General features: G+C 48.6%; 1 protein-coding gene and 1 long non-coding RNA gene across 5 annotated transcripts in view; one reads left to right on the top strand and one right to left on the bottom strand.

Moving 5' to 3' along the window:
• Positions 1 to 19383, top strand: part of LOC136668806 (uncharacterized) — a 42029-nt gene that overhangs the window by 7648 nt on the left and 14998 nt on the right. The gene's annotated exons all lie outside the window — the stretch shown is intronic.
• On the bottom strand, positions 532 to 18523 carry slc22a21 (solute carrier family 22 member 21). Its single transcript, XM_066646511.1, has 10 exons — positions 18134 to 18523; positions 12121 to 12224; positions 11449 to 11603; positions 10717 to 10888; positions 10416 to 10542; positions 9300 to 9397; positions 8626 to 8840; positions 4084 to 4266; positions 2212 to 2347; positions 532 to 802 (listed from the first exon to the last, which is right to left on the bottom strand). Exons 1-10 carry the CDS (start codon positions 18521 to 18523, stop codon positions 730 to 732), a joined length of 1653 nt encoding a protein of 550 aa, XP_066502608.1. The 3' UTR covers positions 532 to 729.

Genomic DNA, 19383 nt, shown 5'->3' with positions numbered 1-19383 from the left:
CCCCTCTCTCGGCTCCACTGTCCCCTCACTGTCCCCCCTCTCGGCTCCACTGTCCCCTCACTGTCCCCCCTCTCGGCTCCACTGTCCCCTCACTGTCCCCCCTCTCGGCTCCACTGTCCCCTCACTGTCCCCCCTCTCGGCTCCACTGTCCCCTCACTGTCCCCCCTCTCGGCTCCACTGTCCCTTCACTGTCCCCCCTCTCGGCTCCACTGTCCCCTCACTGTCCCCCCTCTCGGCTCCACTGTCCCCTCACTGTCCCCCCTCTCGGCTCCACTGTCCCCTCACTGTCCCCCCTCTCGGCTCCACTGCTCCCTCACTGTCCTCTCTCTGTCGGCTCCACTGTCCCCTCACTGTCCTCTCTTTTGGCTCCACTGTCCTCTCTCTGTCGGCTCCACTGTCCCCTCACTGTCTGCTCTTTGAATGTTTTGGTGGATCAGTGTGTACATAACACACCCAGTGTATATTTGCCACCAAAAAAACAAAAGCAAGAATCTTTGATGTATTATTTCTGTTGGAGCTTTATTTGTATTAAGAGAAAAAAAAAAAAAAAAAAAAATTACAATTATTTAAAAATCATTGAACACCTCTAAAAATCCCTAGTATTTGTTACAAAAATAGTCACTGTCTGATTTTAAAATATTAATCTAAATTGATCGTTTCTGTTCTTAATAAACATTTATCACACAGACGTCACTGAAGAGACTCAGCTCTGGTGTCTGCACACCTCCGTCAGCACTGGGACATGGCCTCCTGCTGAGCCTTTACCGCCTTAAAACTGTGTGACGGGCGTCCCACTCCACACCTGAAAACAACAGAGAAAAACAGAGACACACACAGGGTTCACTGCTGTGTACTGATTTCTCTAAACCACAGGGGCCCACACATTTAATCTCCACAGCACAGAGAAGACCATGTCACACTAACACAGGAGAACTCCAACTTCCAGAATTCCCCTGCAGATCATGTTCCAGACTGACAGATCATTGTCCAATCAGAACACTGTTCAGCATTGTTCGCCAGATTACTGACCCGCTCCCACTGGGCTTTAACTTTTATCCTAGGTTTTCTGTGGAGTGTTGTGTCTCTCGATGCACAATGAGCGCTGCTGTATTCTGTTTACTCTTCTGTGCTCTGTGAAATCCCTGAACGTTAAATAATGCCATAAATAAGCTTTGAGAGACCATCGTCTGAGGTGCGCTGGAGTGTAGGCGGAGTACATTTGTACTTATTTACAAAATCATTCATAATAAACTCTTATTCCACCACACAGTGTAGTCCATTAACGGTGAGTGTTGTTGCTGAACAACAGGAGAGTGAAGGTTTAACTGCAGTAATGTGGCGTACCTTCTCCATAAAAAACAAACTCTGTTGGAGAGTGTTCTAGGTTTTTTAATCGAGTAGAAAACACAGAAGTCTGTTGTCTTTCTGAAGGGACTCTTATTCTATAGGGAATATTGTAGGAAGTGTCTAACTGAGGTTAGGCTATGTTTATAAACCTCGTTTTTTTTTTTCAGAACGGATAGTTCTGAGGTCTCACACAGGACAGCGGACACATTTCACATCGGTCAGTCACACTGACCAATCCACCACCAGGGGGCGTAAGAGATATATAGTGAGGTGTGATCGACCGGTAATCAAGGCATCGGTCACCTCTGCTCTAAATTATCGCACAACCGAATATGACCCATGGTTCTGTTTTATTTTAATTTATTAGATCTCTGTTCCTGTTGGGTCTTTTACACCTCTTTCCTGTAAATGTTTACATTAGTTTTTATCATGATCATATTATTAATGCTTCTGAATCTGTTTTGTTTTGTAACCCTGTACACACTCCAATGAAAACCCTGTATCTGTGTGTGTGTATTTAGTTACTACATCATCTGAACACAGCATCTGTCCTTCACACTGTGTGTAAATCTCATGACGAATGACCAATAGAAACTACAAGTTTTGAAGTTTTTCTATTTATTTCTATATTCTATTTTTTCGATTTATCTTATAGACTCCTAGTTTATAGTGATTTCTTTTTCATGGAAGAAGTGGTCATCAAAGCATATCACTGCTAGTCGTACCATGTATGAATCTGTATTTGACAAAAACTTTCATTTGGTTTCATTTGATTTGAAATACTCCCGAGTCGTTCACTGTTCAGAAGTTTCATCAAATCCCTTGCATCAGGAAACAATAACATTCTGGAGGGACAAGGCTCACCCAGTGATGGTCTGCATGTGATCGATGGTCTCTGGCAGTGGCATTCCTAGGCTCTCTGGAAGCAGGAGGCTCAGCAACCCCGAGAGGACATTCAGACAGCCCATTAGGATGTAGGGCAGGGCTTTATAATAGCCTCCTGCAACCATGAAAGAACAACTGTGTGATTAGCTTGGTCAGTTTGTGTCTTACATACAAATGTATACAAATGTGGAGAAGTGGGACAGTGTTAAACCCGCAGTAAAACGGGACTCTGTGCTGTGTTCACTCTCCTGAATCGTTATTTAACGACAAACATCCATAACAACCATTTCCAAAGTTGTCTCTGAACTGAACTCATCTGTACTCTGTAAATATAAACACATTTAGAATCTGATGCCTGCAGCTCCCTCCAAAAAAAAAAAAAGTGGTCACAGAGGTGAGTTTCCTTGTCCTCACAATGACCACTGGAGACAGATCTGAGCACAGACCACTCACGTATGAAGACAAGCTCTTGGAGCACACGCAGAATGAAACCTGGCACGGCCCTGCTGAAACAACCATGGACTTCCTGAAAAAGACGCCATCTTGATGGCGGTGTGAGTTCAGTGACAGTGGTTCTCTGAAGTCTTCCTGAGCCCATGTGTCTGTATTAATCACAGTGTGACGAGGGTTTCTCCTGCAGAGCTGTCTGAGGGCTGGAAGGTCAGGCTCATTCAGCAGTGGTGTGCGACACTGAAACTGAGATTTCTCCAGCGTTCCTGAGTCTTCCGCAGTGTTGTGGACGGGAGACTGTGAGAGACCTGAACTCTGTGTCTTGTTCTTTTTACAGTAGAGCTATAGACACAGGAACCAGGAACGTTCTTGGTGGTCAGAAGTGCACATGCTGCCACAATCATTACAGTTTTGAAGAACTTTCGGAGCTTATCAGAGTTTAATTTGTATTCTTGTGCTGTTTTGAGGACATTTGGCAACAGCTTTAATCTGTCCCCACTAATGGAGATACATCAGCACCAGCGCACAAGCACCCTGACGTCACTCCGTCCCCCGTCCCCCATCCCCAGCTCATCATCACCACACACAGACATCCCACCGACAGTGAAGGAGCTGGGCTCTGCAGGGACAAGGCTGTCATGGTCAGTCTCCTCAGGCAGAGTGAAAAATCAGCCCCACTTTACTCTACTCTCGCCAATAAAGGAGTCAGTTAACCACCGTGAGAAATCAGGGATACTGAAATATTTTAGTTGCCTGCTGCTACTGTGATGTCAGTAGCCTTTGGTTAAAAAAGCAAGCTCTGACCCTGTGTCTGTAATATCTCCCAGTCCAGCGTAGGGAGAAACGGGTGTGTGTTTCTACTGTAGGGCTCTGGATTCTGGTCCTGATTCTCAAAATAATTATTATACATTCATCTCTAAATATTATGCTGTTATTGTTGAGGTCTTGTATTTTATTTAAAAAGTTGCTCTAAAATGTCTTTGTGTAAACGTGTGTTGGTTCAAATGTGGATTGTCACTGACCAAGTGGAAAAAAAAGTGAAATAAAAAAAAAGTTGTCTTTAATGTGACTTAATGAATGTGCCACATGCTGCTGACAAAAACCTCCCCGCAGCTAGAGGAAACCTGACTAGAACACACCAACAGAGCTGCTGTTCCTCTCTGGGTCCCATTCTACCCCAAGCTGCTCATAGTAAGCTGTTCTTCGGGGTTTAGTTGTTATATAACGCTTCAGGAGAATGACCAGAGCACAGAGCCCTGTTTCACTGCAGTTTACACAGCGCCGTGGCTTTTCTGGAGGAGGAGAGTGCAGACGTTTTAAAGAAACACATGAAAGTATACAACTAAATGTCAATGAAGACTGATAACAAAGGCTGTTAAAGCTTTAGCAGAGTTTCCTGACCTAAGTAGATGAAATAAGGAGCGCAGACGCTGCCCGCTCTGGAGGCCATGGAGCAGGCGCCCATAGCCGTGTTCCTCAGGATGGTGGGGTACAGCTCCGCAGTGAAAGCATACACTATCGCAAACGCTGTGGTGACTCCGAACTTGCCGAGCATCTCCAAAACAATGGAGACGTAAATCAGGTCTGTGACAAACAGGAGAACAAGGCCTTCACTCTGTGTCATAACAAACACAAGCCCTGACTGTGAATGTGACACAGACCACCCAGGGGACACCCAGGGTAAATATGAATTACAGCTAAATCAAATCTCCTTACTGAATTATCTGTGGCAGAAATAAAATGTGAGAATCCCCTGCTGAAGAGAATTAGATTATTAAATTAATAACCTGCTAAAACAACTATTTAGATTGGATTACACTAGTCTAGAGAACCAGAGAACTGTGACAGCAACACAGTTAAACTGTGCTGTGAAATTGTGCCAAAGAAATGTCACGAGTAAAATAACACTAATAATACAAAGTTTGTCATGGCACAATATACAACGAAATGTGCCTTCCACATTGAACCCATCTGTGGCACTGAAAGCACACACACAAACACACACTAGTGCACTAGGGGCAGTGAACACACACACACACTAGTGCACTAGGGGCAGTGAACACACACTAGTGCACTAGGGGCAGTGAACACACACACACACTAGTGCACTAGGGGCAGTGAACACACACTAGTGCACTAGGGGCAGTGAACACACACACACACACTAGTGCACTAGGGGCAGTGAACACACACACACACACTAGTGCACTAGGGGCAGTGAACACACACACACACACTAGTGCACTAGGGGCAGTGAACACACACACACACTAGTGCACTAGGGGCAGTGAACACACACACACACTAGTGCACTAGGGGCAGTGAACACACACACACACTAGTGCACTAGGGGCAGTGAACACACACACACACTAGTGCACTAGGGGCAGTGAACACACACACACACACACACTAGTGCACTAGGGGCAGTGAACACACACACACACACTAGTGCACTAGGGGCAGTGAACACACACACACACACTAGTGCACTAGGGGCAGTGAACACACACACACACACACTAGTGCACTAGGGGCAGTGAACACACACACACACACACTAGTGCACTAGGGGCAGTGAACACACACACACACACACTAGTGCACTAGGGGCAGTGAACACACACACACACACACTAGTGCACTAGGGGCAGTGAACACACACACACACACACTAGTGCACTAGGGGCAGTGAACACACACACACACACACACACTAGTGCACTAGGGGCAGTGAACACACACACACACACACTAGTGCACTAGGGGCAGTGAACACACACACACACTAGTGCACTAGGGGCAGTGAACACACACACACTAGTGCACTAGGGGCAGTGAACACACACACACACACTAGTGCACTAGGGGCAGTGAACACACACACACACACTAGTGCACTAGGGGCAGTGAACACACACACACACTAGTGCACTAGGGGCAGTGAACACACACACACACACTAGTGCACTAGGGGCAGTGAACACACACACGCACTAGGGGCAGTGAACACACACACGCACTAGGGGCAGTGAACACACACACGCACTAGGGGCAGTGAACACACACACACACACACACACACTAGTGCACTAGGGGCAGTGAACACACACACACACACTAGTGCACTAGGGGCAGTGAACACACACACACTAGTGCACTAGGGGCAGTGAACACACACACACACACACACACTAGTGCACTAGGGGCAGTGAACACACACACACACACACACACACTAGTGCACTAGGGGCAGTGAACACACACACACACACTAGTGCACTAGGGGCAGTGAACACACACACAAACACTAGTGCACTAGGGGCAGTGAACACACACACACACACACACTAGTGCACTAGGGGCAGTGAACACACACACACACACTAGTGCACTAGGGGCAGTGAACACACACACACACACTAGTGCACTAGGGGCAGTGAACACACACACACACACTAGTGCACTAGGGGCAGTGAACACACACACACACACTAGTGCACTAGGGGCAGTGAACACACACACACACACTAGTGCACTAGGGGCAGTGAACACACACACACACTAGTGCACTAGGGGCAGTGAACACACACACACACACTAGTGCACTAGGGGCAGTGAACACACACACGCACTAGGGGCAGTGAACACACACACGCACTAGGGGCAGTGAACACACACACGCACTAGGGGCAGTGAACACACACACACACACTAGTGCACTAGGGGCAGTGAACACACACACACACACTAGTGCACTAGGGGCAGTGAACACACACACACTAGTGCACTAGGGGCAGTGAACACACACACACACACACACACTAGTGCACTAGGGGCAGTGAACACACACACACACACACACACACTAGTGCACTAGGGGCAGTGAACACACACACACACACTAGTGCACTAGGGGCAGTGAACACACACACAAACACTAGTGCACTAGGGGCAGTGAACACACACACACACACACACACTAGTGCACTAGGGGCAGTGAACACACACACACACACACACACTAGTGCACTAGGGGCAGTGAACACACACACACACACACACACACTAGTGCACTAGGGGCAGTGAACACACACACACACTAGTGCACTAGGGGCAGTGAACACACACACACACACTAGTGCACTAGGGGCAGTGAACACACACACACACACTAGTGCACTAGGGGCAGTGAACACACACACACACACTAGTGCACTAGGGGCAGTGAACACACACACACACACTAGTGCACTAGGGGCAGTGAACACACACACACACACTAGTGCACTAGGGGCAGTGAACACACACACACACACTAGTGCACTAGGGGCAGTGAACACACACACACACACTAGTGCACTAGGGGCAGTGAACACACACACACACACTAGTGCACTAGGGGCAGTGAACACACACACACACTAGTGCACTAGGGGCAGTGAACACACACACACACACTAGTGCACTAGGGGCAGTGAACACACACACGCACTAGGGGCAGTGAACACACACACGCACTAGGGGCAGTGAACACACACACACACACACACACACTAGTGCACTAGGGGCAGTGAACACACACACACACACTAGTGCACTAGGGGCAGTGAACACACACACACTAGTGCACTAGGGGCAGTGAACACACACACACACACACACACTAGTGCACTAGGGGCAGTGAACACACACACACACACACACACACTAGTGCACTAGGGGCAGTGAACACACACACACACACTAGTGCACTAGGGGCAGTGAACACACACACAAACACTAGTGCACTAGGGGCAGTGAACACACACACACACACACACTAGTGCACTAGGGGCAGTGAACACACACACACACACACACACTAGTGCACTAGGGGCAGTGAACACACACACACACACACACTAGTGCACTAGGGGCAGTGAACACACACACACACTAGTGCACTAGGGGCAGTGAACACACACACACACACACTAGTGCACTAGGGGCAGTGAACACACACACACACACACACACTAGTGCACTAGGGGCAGTGAACACACACACACACACACACTAGTGCACTAGGGGCAGTGAACACACACACACACACACTAGTGCACTAGGGGCAGTGAACACACACACACACACACACTAGTGCACTAGGGGCAGTGAACACACACACACACACACACACTAGTGCACTAGGGGCAGTGAACACACACACACACACACACACACACTAGTGCACTAGGGGCAGTGAACACACACACACACACACACACACTAGTGCACTAGGGGCAGTGAACACACACACACACTAGTGCACTAGGGGCAGTGAACACACACACACACACACTAGTGCACTAGGGGCAGTGAACACACACACACACACACTAGTGCACTAGGGGCAGTGAACACACTCCCAGAGTGGGGAGCTGTTGTGGGTTCAGTGCCTTGCTCAGCCTTGGATTGAGGAGGAGGAGAGTACTGTTCCTTCACTCTCACTTTCACCAGTTTTCCTGCTGTTCGTGGGAATCAAACCAATGACCTTTCAGTCCTCAGCCCTCTGCTCTAACCTTTAGGCCACAGCTGCCTGTAATTATTCAAATATCGGGCAATAAAAATATAACTAAGTGACAAATAATAAACTATTGATAAAAACCAGTGCAAACTAACAATCGGATTGTATTTCACTGTTGGTGTACAGTGCTTGTACAGGTGTGTGTGTGGGGGGGTGCTGATCAGAAGTGGAAAAGTGAGACCTCTGATGTATGTTTGTGTTGTGTAACGGTGTGTATCAGTGTTGTAGTTACTCCATGAAAAGGGGATTAATAAAGTATGTAGAGCAACAGAAAGACCACAGCCTGTGAGCTCAGTGCAGCTGAGAGAGTAGAAGAGGAAGGAGGTGGCTTTAATGTTTGGGCTGATCAGTGTAAACCAGGCTTTCCCTCAGCTCACATTGGGGCAGGAGGTGTATGAAGAGCAGCACCACACCCCCTAGAGCCAGGGAGAAGAACAGACACAGCCGACGGGGCCAGTAGCGAAACATGATCCAGGAAAAGACGTAAGCCGGCACCTCCACAGCGGCGGAGAAGAAGCAGTTCAGGTAGGCGTTCCCGTACAGGTTGGACGTGTTCAGAGACAAGCCAAAGTACCCGATAGACAGAGTGGTCCTAGGAGATGGGGAACAAAAGGAACAAGCAAGGGACAGACCTAGGGGTCAGACATGAGGAGAGGGTCCTGCTGTGTTTGTGTGGTCCGCTGTAGGTAATGTTTTTTACAACCATTACTTTATCAAAAGATAATAACATCACTAATAATCAAATAATCAAGCCCTGAAACAATTATGGTAATTACATTGTAAAAATATTTAAATGGTGTGGCAATGGTATAGCAATCACATGGTAATTATATGACAGTAATACGATTAATAGATGGCAGTATACTAATACATGTAATAATGTGATAGCATGGTATTAATAAGGTAATGAAATGGCACTTATAGGTTAATAAAGTGCAAAAGAAAGGTCCTTTTGTTTTGAAGTTGACGCTGAGGAGAGGAGCAGTAATGTAATGTGGGTCAGAGCTGAAGTCGTGTTTGTTTGAGGTGCAGTGAACAGCTGGACACTCACCAGACCAGGCACAGCAGGATGGTGACAGCACGGATGTTGCTGGATCTCACCAGATCACAGAGGTTATGAGACTGCGCCCGTCCAGCTTTTTCCCCGGACTATGTGTGATAACAAGTGTGTTTAAAAACAACAGTGAGCCCCCTCCCGAGACCACATCAAACAAACACACACTCCACTACAAACAAGCCCAGCACCACAGCTAAAATAACACCACCATCCACTGGACACAACACCGCCGTCCTCATCGTCCCTTTACAGACATGCTTTACCCCTCCCTCCCTCCGGGTCGCGGGGCTTTACCCCTCCCTCCCTCCGGGTCGCGGGGCTTTACCCCTCCCTCCCTCCGGGTCGCGGGGCTTTAGCCCTCCCTCCCTCCGGGTCGCGGGGCTTTACCCCTGCCTCCCTCCGGGTCGCGGGGCTTTAGACCTCTCTCCCTCCGGGTCGCTGGGCTTTAGCCCTCCCTCCCTCCGGGTCTCGGGGCTTTACCCCTCCCTCCCTCCGGGTCTCGGGGCTTTACCCCTCCCTCCCTCCGGGTCGCGGGGCTTTAGCCCTCCCTCCCTCCGGGTCGCGGGGCTTTAGCCCTCCCTCCCTCCGGGTCGCGGGGCTTTAGCCCTCCCTCCCTCCGGGTCGCGGGGCTTTAGCCCTCCCTCCCTCCGGGTCGCGGGGCTTTAGCCCTCCCTCCCTCCGGGTCGCGGGGCTTTAGCCCTCCCTCCCTCCGGGTCGCGGGGCTTTACCCCTCCCTCCCTCCGGGTCGCGGGGCTTTACCCCTCCCTCCCTCCGGGTCTCGGGGCTTTACCCCTCCCTCCCTCCGGGTCGCGGGGCTTTACCCCTCCCTCCCTCCGGGTCGCGGGGCTTTAGCCCTCCCTCCGGGTCGCGGGGCTTTAGCCCTCCCTCCCTCCGGGTCGCGGGGCTTTACCCCTCCCTCCCTCCGGGTCGCGGGGCTTTAGCCCTCCCTCCCTCTGGGTCTCTGGGCTTTACCTCTCCTTCCCTCTGGGTCTCGGGACGTTTACCCCTCTGGGTCTCAGGGCTTTACACCTCCCTTCCTCTGGTTGTTAGGGCTTTACCCCTCCAGGGTCTGAGGGCATTAACCCTTCTGTCCCTGTCCCGTGCTCTTACCTGTGGAGGTGGAAAAATTACTTCTGGTGCTGTGATCCTGTTCCTCCGGGCTGCGTCCCTCAATATGGCCTCTGCGTCTTTTACTCGACCCTGAGACACCAACCACCTCGGAGACTCCGGGATCATCCTGTGGGGCCAAAGACCTTGGGGTGAGCTGCATTACTTGCTGTTTTCAGAGTTACCCTTTACAGTAAACTGCAGAGTTTGTGTGAATATATTAATAATGACATCTTCCAAACCAGTAAATTATATCATCTACACTTGGCCACATGGGTCAGCACCTTATTTCACCAGCACCTACCACCACAGTGGGATGTAGAGGAAGCCGGGTAGTGTGAGCGCCAAGAGTAGCATTCTCCAGTCTCTGATGAAGTAGGCCACTAGGGGAAGTATCATATAACCAATGGAAAAGAAGATGCACACCCCCACCGTGGAGAAGACGATGCGGACCGGTCGGCTCAAGATCTCCATCCCTGGAGATAAAGAACTACATCAACAGCTAATCCTGGGATCCCCACTGTTAACATTTACTTGTGGTAACATTTTCCCACAGAAGAACACAGTTCTGTTTCTTAATGAAACGTCTGTGACCTGCTTTGGTCCAAACCCCACGAGCCCCACAGCAGTGTTCTCCCCCTGTGTAAACAGCCCTGTTCAGAACGCCCGCTTTCAGCACCTGTTCCTTTAAACGATAATGAGCCGCTCGCTGTTCACCCCGACCCCGAGCGCACAGCAGTGAGGAGCGAGGAGCAGAAGCTCTGGTTTTTAGCCGTTTTCACTCTGTTCTCTTTCTTCTCCGTTTTTACTCAGTGCTCTTATTTCTCCGCGCTCGTTGTGTCTGTTTCGCTGAGTTTAACCTCGTCTTTGCGCTCTCACATAAACACGGGTCCAGCGCTGTGATTGGACAGACTCAAACGAGGGGGCGGGGGCAGCATCAGAGCAGCTCGTTTTATTCTGTGTTTTCTGAGTGGTGAAGAGATAAATGTGTGATGGTGGGGTTTGTGTGTGTGTGTTTGTGTGTGTGTGTGTACACCTAAAACAAATGCAGCCACATAGTTGGAAATTTGTCCCATCCCCACGATGATGAAGAGTGAGCAGAACACGACCCACGATGGAGAGAAGACCTGAATGAGGGTGAATACGGTCTGAATTCCCATCGTCAGAAACAGCACAATTTTCCTCCCAAACCTGCAACAGAGAACTAACAGAAATATAATAAACAGAAGATTTAAGTGGAAAACTTTTAATTAAATATGAAACATTTCACCACACTCTCAGAAAAACAAACTGAAAAACTCTGTGGTGGTCCCTGTGAAGGCACACACTGGTCAGTTTAATTTGGGAATATAACTGTGCCATATATTATTTTAAATGTATTTAATTAACAGAAATAATTTAATTTGTTTTCATTGTAAATCCAGACATTTATTTAGTTTTTCTGTTCATAACGTTTTATTTTGTAAAGATACAGATAAAGAAGAGAATGCAGTGTAGGTTTAAGCTCCACAACTGGACTTTGATACACAGACCCAACCCGAGTTCCAGCTGGAAACAAGCGTTTCGTGAACCAATTTTATGTCGGTGTAAACGCGCCGATCTGATCCTGATTAAGTTCACAAAGGGAAACTAGTTTGGTTCCTCTTTGGTGAAGAAGCACTGATTTAACAGTTCATTCACTAACAGTGATAGGAGGAGATGAAGTCACCTGTCGGACAGCTGTCCTGAGACAAAGGAGCCGATGAAGACCCCACAGAAGAAAAGTGACGAGGTCAAAGGAACTTTCCAGTCATCTGTACACACCAGGTCCCACTGTCAACACCAAACAACACAGCAACGTTTCAGTGTCTCAGTCCAGCTCTCAGCTCACCTTCACCTCCACCAGCCCACCTTCACTTGCACCAGCTCACCTTCACTTGCACAGCTCACCTTCACTTATACCAGCCCACCTTCACCTGCACCAGCTCACTTTCACCTGCCTACCTTCACTTGCACCAGTCCACCTTCACCAGCCCACCTTCATCTGGACCAGCCCACCTTCACCTGCACCAGCCCACTTTCACCTGCCTACCTTCACTTGCACCAGCTCACCTTCACCTGCCTAGCTTCACTTGCACCAGCTCACCTTCACCTGCCTACCTTCACTTGCACCAGCTCACCTTCACCTGTACCAGCTCACCTTCACCTGCAACAGCCCACCTGCACTTGCACAGCTCACCTTCACTTGTACCAGCCCACCTTCATCTGCACCAGTTCACCTTCACCTGCACATCTCACTTTCACCTGGCACATCTCACTTTCACCTGGACCAGCCCACCTCCTCCTGTACCAGCCCACCTCCTCCTGTACCAGCCCACCTCCTCCTGTACCAGCCCACCTTCACCTGCACATCTCACCTTCTCCTGCACCCGCCCACCTCCTCCTCCACCAGCTCACCTTCAGCTGCAAGAGCCCACCTGCACCAGCTCACCTTCAGCTGCAAGAGCCCACCTGCACCAGCTCACCTTCAGCTGCAACAGCCCACCTGCACCAGCCCACCTTCTCCTGCACAGCTCACCTTCACTTGTACTAGCCCACCTTCACTTGTACCAGCCCACCTCCTCCTGCACCAGCTCACCTTCACTTGTACCAGCCCACCTCCTCCTGCACCAGCTCACATTCACTTGTACCAGCCCACCTTCACCTGCACATCTCACCTTCTCCTGCACCCGCCCACCTCCTCCTCCACCAGCTCACCTTCAGCTGCAACAGCCCACCTGCACCAGCTCACCTTCAGCTGCAACAGCCCACCTGCACCAGCTCACCTTCAGCTGCAACAGCCCACCTGCACCAGCCCACCTTCTCCTGCACAGCTCACCTTCACTTGTACCAGCCCGTATTCACCTGCACATCTCACCTTCACCTGCACCAGCCCACCTCCTCCCGACCAGCCCACCTTCACCTGCACCAGCTCACCTCCTGCACCAGCCCACCTTCACTGCTCAAACAGGAATGTTTTAATCTTGATTTTAAAAAAGTCGGGGCCCTAAACACTGCTTCTCCATGTTTACTCTTCACCTGAGACAGGACTAGTTCCTAACGATATGAGAACTCTGCTCGGCTCATGTCTCTGTATCAGATCTGATCATGGTGTAGGACCAGCGTATTTAAGACATTTTATAACCAGCAATAACACCTTAAAGTCTATTCTGTAACCTACTGGTCTCCAGTGTAAGGACCTGAGAACAGGGGGGAGGGTCTCTCCTTTTGCTCCGAGTGAGAGTCTGGCGGCTGAGATTTGAATCGGCTGAAGCTCTTTAATAGTCTTTTGTGGAAGTCCAGTTAAGAGACCATTACAGTAATCAATGCTAGAAATAAAAGCATGAATAAGTTTCTCCAGCTCTGGTTTCATTAGAAAATCTCTGATCTTACTGATGTTCTTAAGATGGTAAAATTCTGATCTAGTAACCGCTTTAATATGAGACTAAAACTGATCTGAGTCCATTAATACACCAAGGTTGTGAGTCAGTTCTTTAGATTTGAAGGCCCTCGAGTCCAGATACGCAGCCAATCTGTGTCTCACTGCTGTTCCCAAATAATATAATCTCAGTTTTATCTTTATTCAGCTGCAGAAAATTCTGTCCCGTCCAATTAGTGATGTGTTCAAGGCACTTACACAATGAGTCAAGACCAGAGTCGTTTGGAGACAGCACTATGTAAATCTGAGTATCATCTGCACAGCTGTGATAGGAACAGCCCATAGTCCTGTAGAATCTGGCCAAGAGGAAGCATGAACATATTAAATAGTAGTGGACAAAGAATAGAACCCTGGGGGACTCCACGGGTCACTGGCGTGTTCTTTAAAATATTATTTTCTATTTCCATAAATAGAAAGTAGTTCCTGCCTTCCAGGTATGAACTGAACCACTTTAGAGCTGTTCCTGAGAGTCCAACCCAAGAATCTTATGGTCAGTGGTATCAAAGGCAGCACTAAGGTCAAAAAGTAATAGAAGAGATACTTTTCCATCCTCTGAATTTAAGCAAATGTCATTAATGACCTTGATTAGAGCGGTCTCAGTGCTGTGATTAGAACGGAACCCAGACTGGAATATGTCTAGGCTGATTTGACTGAAAACTATTTTCTCAATGATTTTGCCAATGAACGGTCAATTAGAAATTGGTCTGTAGTTATTTATCAGAGATGATTCTAAATTTTCCTTTTTTAGAAGAGGATTTACAGCTGTGGGGTGGCACGGTGGCGCAGCAGGTAGGGGTCGCAGTCACACAGCTCCAGGGACCTGGAGGTTGTGGGTTCGATACCCGCTCCGGGTGACTGTCTGTGAGGAGTTCTCCCCGTGTCCGTGTGGGTTTCCTCCGGGTGCTCCGGTTTCCTCCCACAGTGATTGGCGACTCAAAAGTGACCGTAGGTGTGAATGTGTGAGTGTGTGTGTTGCCCTGTGAAGGACTGGCACCCCCTTCAGGGTGTATTCCCACCTTGCGCCCATTGATTCCAGGTAGGCTCTGGACCCACCGCGACCCTGAATTGGGTAAGCGCTTACAGATAATGAATGAATGTTTTTGGATTTTAGTGTTAAAAAAGAATGCAAACTCATTACATCTCTCAGTTGTTACTAATTCAGGGGCCATTGGTGTGTGTGAATTAGTGAGTGTGTGGACCACGGTGAAGAGGATGTTGGTGTTGTTGTAGATTCTTTGTTGATTTCTTTGTGAATATGAAGACTTGTTTGACGCCATCTGCGTTCTGCCTTGCGACATTCCCTCTTTTGAATTTGAACAACAGAAGCGTTTCTCCAATGTGCTTTCTGTTTGTAAGATGTAGCTTTCACTTTAACTGGTGAAATCTCATCCATAACACTGATGATTGAGTTAAAACTCCAGCAGATCATCCACAGAGTTGGATCGTTCACATGGTGTAGTGCACATTTTACTCATGAAAAGTTTAGCTGTGCAGTCCTTTATAATCCTTTTCTTGACACAAACTCTTCTGTCTCTGATGACTGGTGAGGCCCACATATCAAAGGACACACAGTAGTGATCTGACAATGTAGTTCCTCGGTAAGACTGTTCTTTTGTTTGTTAATATGTTAGTCACCAGCAAAAACAAAATGGTCAAAGTCGGTAGAAATAAAAGACAGCATCTCTGTAAATTCATCAGTAAAATTAGCGCTGTACTTCGGAGGCCTGTAGACAGTTACTAGTAATATCTGTGGTGTCCCTTTCAGAACTACACAGAGATTCTCAAATGTTGTGAAGTCACCAAATGAAAACTGCTTGCACTGAAAAGAACCATGGAACAGAGCAGCTCTACCTCCACCTTTTCTACTGGCATGAGATACACTTAAGAAATGAAAATCTGGAGGAGCCGACTCCATTAAAACAGTTGCAGCACTACATTCATTTAGCCAAGTCTCAGTTAAAAGTATAAAATCAAGCCCATGTGCTGTAATTAGATCATTAATTAAGTGTGATTTGTTTGTGAGAGATCTGATATTTAGAGCTAACTCAGTAACTCATGCACTTTGCCACATAATCTCTGTCTCACATTTTATTTGCTGTAGATTGGCTTCATTCACAGAATCTGACCTGAACTCTCTGTTCTTTCTCTCTCTGATAAGTACTGGAATGAGAGAGATTACTCGCAAAAACCATACTGTAGACATCAATCACTGCAGCAGCCAGGACCTGAGAAACATCATTTTTCCTCGCCGCTATCATCTGATGGAGAGGTTTGGAGCACCTGCTGGCGATGGGGCCATGAGCGAAGCTGCCTTTCTGGGGGTCGAGGAGCTTGTCTCTTCCGTTGAGGTGCTCTAGGTGGTGACGGAGCGTGATTTTTCTTAGGGGACAGTATGGGGGACTGCAGTGAGGAAGTGGCAGTTCTTCTCTGTACCTGAGGGCTGGGGCTGACAGGGAAAGTGATACCAGCTTCTCTGTGGCTGTGGGAAGTTCAGGTGGACTGATGGACATGGAGGATTCCTCTTGGGGTTTTGGTGTCTCCGGCACCTGAGGGTCGTAGTCCGTGGGAATCTTTGCATTAGGTTCAGGGCTGTGATATTCGGCTCACGGCGCACTGAGTTTTGGGTTTGTCCCCCCATTGAAGCCCAATTTATACGTCTGCATTCACTCGACGCAGAGCCTACGCTGTTGTGAGCGTTTATACTTCGGCTTCACTCTGCAATTACACTGACACACCACTAGGGCTGAATCTCAGACATCTTCCTCTACACTCTGCAGTACACAACGTAGTGTTATCCCCAAAGAGCAGGGGTCTGCTGTGAGTTTGCTGGATGTGTTTTTAAGAGGTCATTAAAGTCTCTTTTTAAAACTTCAGTCTCCTGCTTGACAGTGTTATTCTTTCCAATGTGTAAATAATACTCTTCACTCTTGTGTACGCAGTTCAGCTGGAAGTTTTGCATTACATTCAGGGACTGTGATGTTACCCCCAAAGAGCAGGGGTCTGCTGTGAGTTTGCTGGGTGCTGTGACTGACATTTCTGGCTCTTTGTGTGCTGTGTTCACTGTGTTTGTGGTTCTCACTGAGGACGTGCAGTGGTTCAGATCTGTTTTTCAGGTGAAGTGAGTGAGAGTGATATTCTAGTCTGGTTCTGGGATGTGATCTCTCAGCAGCAGTGTGAGGTTTAACAGTTGAATGTTCTGGTCCAGCTGTGGTACCAGGAGAAGACGAGACTACAGAGCTACACACAGCACAGTGTTTAGAGAATGTGAGATTTAAAGAGTTTATTTACTCAAACAAACAAACCAAAGATCTCTAATATCAGAGTAAACCCAACCCTGTGTGTGTGTGTGTGTGTGAGAGAGAGAGACAGAGAGATTGGGTTGGGATGTGTGTGTGTGTGTGTGTGTGAGAGAGAGAGAGAGAGAGAGAGAGAGAGAGAGAGAGAGAGCATGTGAAAGCATGTGTTGCCATTAGGGTTTTTGCATCCAAAAAAAAAATAAAATCACTTAAGTAAAATAGATTTTTCTTCACTCCCCACCCTCCCCCGAGGAGATGGTGTCCCCGCATCCCCTGTGAACTTGCCCCCGTCCTGCCCTGGTCCCCTGTGAACCTGCCCCTGCCCTACACCTAAAGCACTGAAATGTCCCGCAGATGAAAATCAAACTGACAGACAAATACAAATCAAAAGTCCCTCTCCCACTGTGTTCAACCAATACCAGCTCATTAGCACCTCATTATTACACATGCACACACACACACACACACAATCCAACCCACTCTCTCTCACACACACACACCGGAGACTATTTCCATCAGAGAGCTGTGTTTCAGGTCACTGCTCAGCCATAGCCTTAAACTCCACTTTTCTCCAGTCACTGTCCCGCGCTCGCTCTGTAGTTCTACACTTACACACTGCAGTCTACCTGTTGCTCTGCATACTTCGTTCCCCTCTTTCGCCGTGTTGTACTGCTGCGAATGGAGGAGTGTCTCACAGAGTGGACACAGTTTCACTGCTGTGTCTGATCCACTTTGTGTGTGTGTGTGTGTGTCTGTGTGTATGTTTTGGGTCCTGATCATTGAAGAACAGGGGCAAACCTGTGTGGACAGTGAGGGCACAAGTCTGTAGTTCTCATGGGTAAATATCTAATTCACACGCGTTAAGTCCGTGAAATAAATCACGCAGCGCGTGAACGCACCCTGCGCAGAATGTGACTCTGAACTCTCCCCAGCGCACGCGCTCTACCGTAACACTATCCTCCGCCTACCTCGGTCACGATGGTGGAGACGTACATGTCCCGGTCGTACTCCCAGCCGTCCTCGCATCGCTCCTGCTCTATACTCGACACGTTCACGTCCACCCAGGGCTCCAAGCCCCTGTGGGAGTACTCCTCCAGCGCTTCCAGCCTATACCTGGAGCAGCGGCTGGGGCTGCCGTCCGCCTCCACGGGGATGGAAACGTTCCTCCACGCCGCGGTGATGCTCGCCCCAGCGGGAACGTGGCAGCGGTGAGGCGGCGTGTCTCCGATGAACACCATGGTCAGCCCCGTGAAGGCGTTCGGGATGACGCTGGAGCAGAGCAGGAAGAACACCGTCCTCTGGAACCTGCCCCAGTCTCCGAGGAACGCCGTTCTTTCGTCGTAGTCTGAGGAGGACATCGCCGACATAAGCGGAGGCGAGGAATGAGGGTCCGGTACAAAGTTCGGGGGTTTGTGATAAGGAGGAGGAGGAGGGTGGACTGTGTGTGTGTGTGTGTGGAGGGGTGGGGGATGTGGTCAAGGTGAATCGTTTGATCTGATGTATATCACACTAAACCTAAGTGTAAACAGTAATGCACATCCTAACTCTGCAATTAAAGCAACAGTAGGTAATATTTTACCTAAAGTTACATCTTAACAACCATTGTGATGCTCCACTGAGCTGTAACTGGGAAAATTGAGCCTTTTATGTTGCTTCTCCAGGCTCAGAACTGCAGAAACTGCACTATGGAACTCCCCCTCCTTCCTTCTACTCGCCCATTGATTTCAGGACATGCTAAGTCTTATGTACCGTTGCTTTAATTGTGTTTATAAACTGTGCTCTTTTGAAAGTAGAGCATTGACTAACAGGTACGATTAAAGGAACTCTGGGTCAGATTTGGTATTTGTGCTCCTGGGTTCCCCCTGCTGTCAGAGTGTAATTATGTTACAGCACTGTCCTGAAATCAAGGTGGAAGAAGGGGGACATTTCCTACCTTCTTCAAAAATTACACAGTGCGCTTTCTGCAGTGCTGAGCCTGGTGTAGTGACAACAGAGTCTCTATTCTCTCTGTTACAGCTCAGTGGAGCATTGCAATGATGTTGAAGCTGTGAAAATATGACTTAGTGTTGCATTATGACGGGTGGCCGGTCTGCAAGGGGCCGGTGTGGTGGCTGTTTTCTGTTCCAACCAACAATGAGGTCACATGGTCAGTAGTTGTGTCTAACTAATTAAAGAAGTGAAATCAGGTGAGCTCTGGCCTGAATGAACTAAAATCCAG

Source organism: Hoplias malabaricus, chromosome 15, assembly GCF_029633855.1.
Source record: "Hoplias malabaricus isolate fHopMal1 chromosome 15, fHopMal1.hap1, whole genome shotgun sequence".
NCBI classification, from domain to species: Eukaryota; Metazoa; Chordata; class Actinopteri; order Characiformes; family Erythrinidae; genus Hoplias; species Hoplias malabaricus.
Note: the sequence above shows the minus strand (reverse complement) of the source record. Positions and strands in the feature narration are given on the sequence as shown.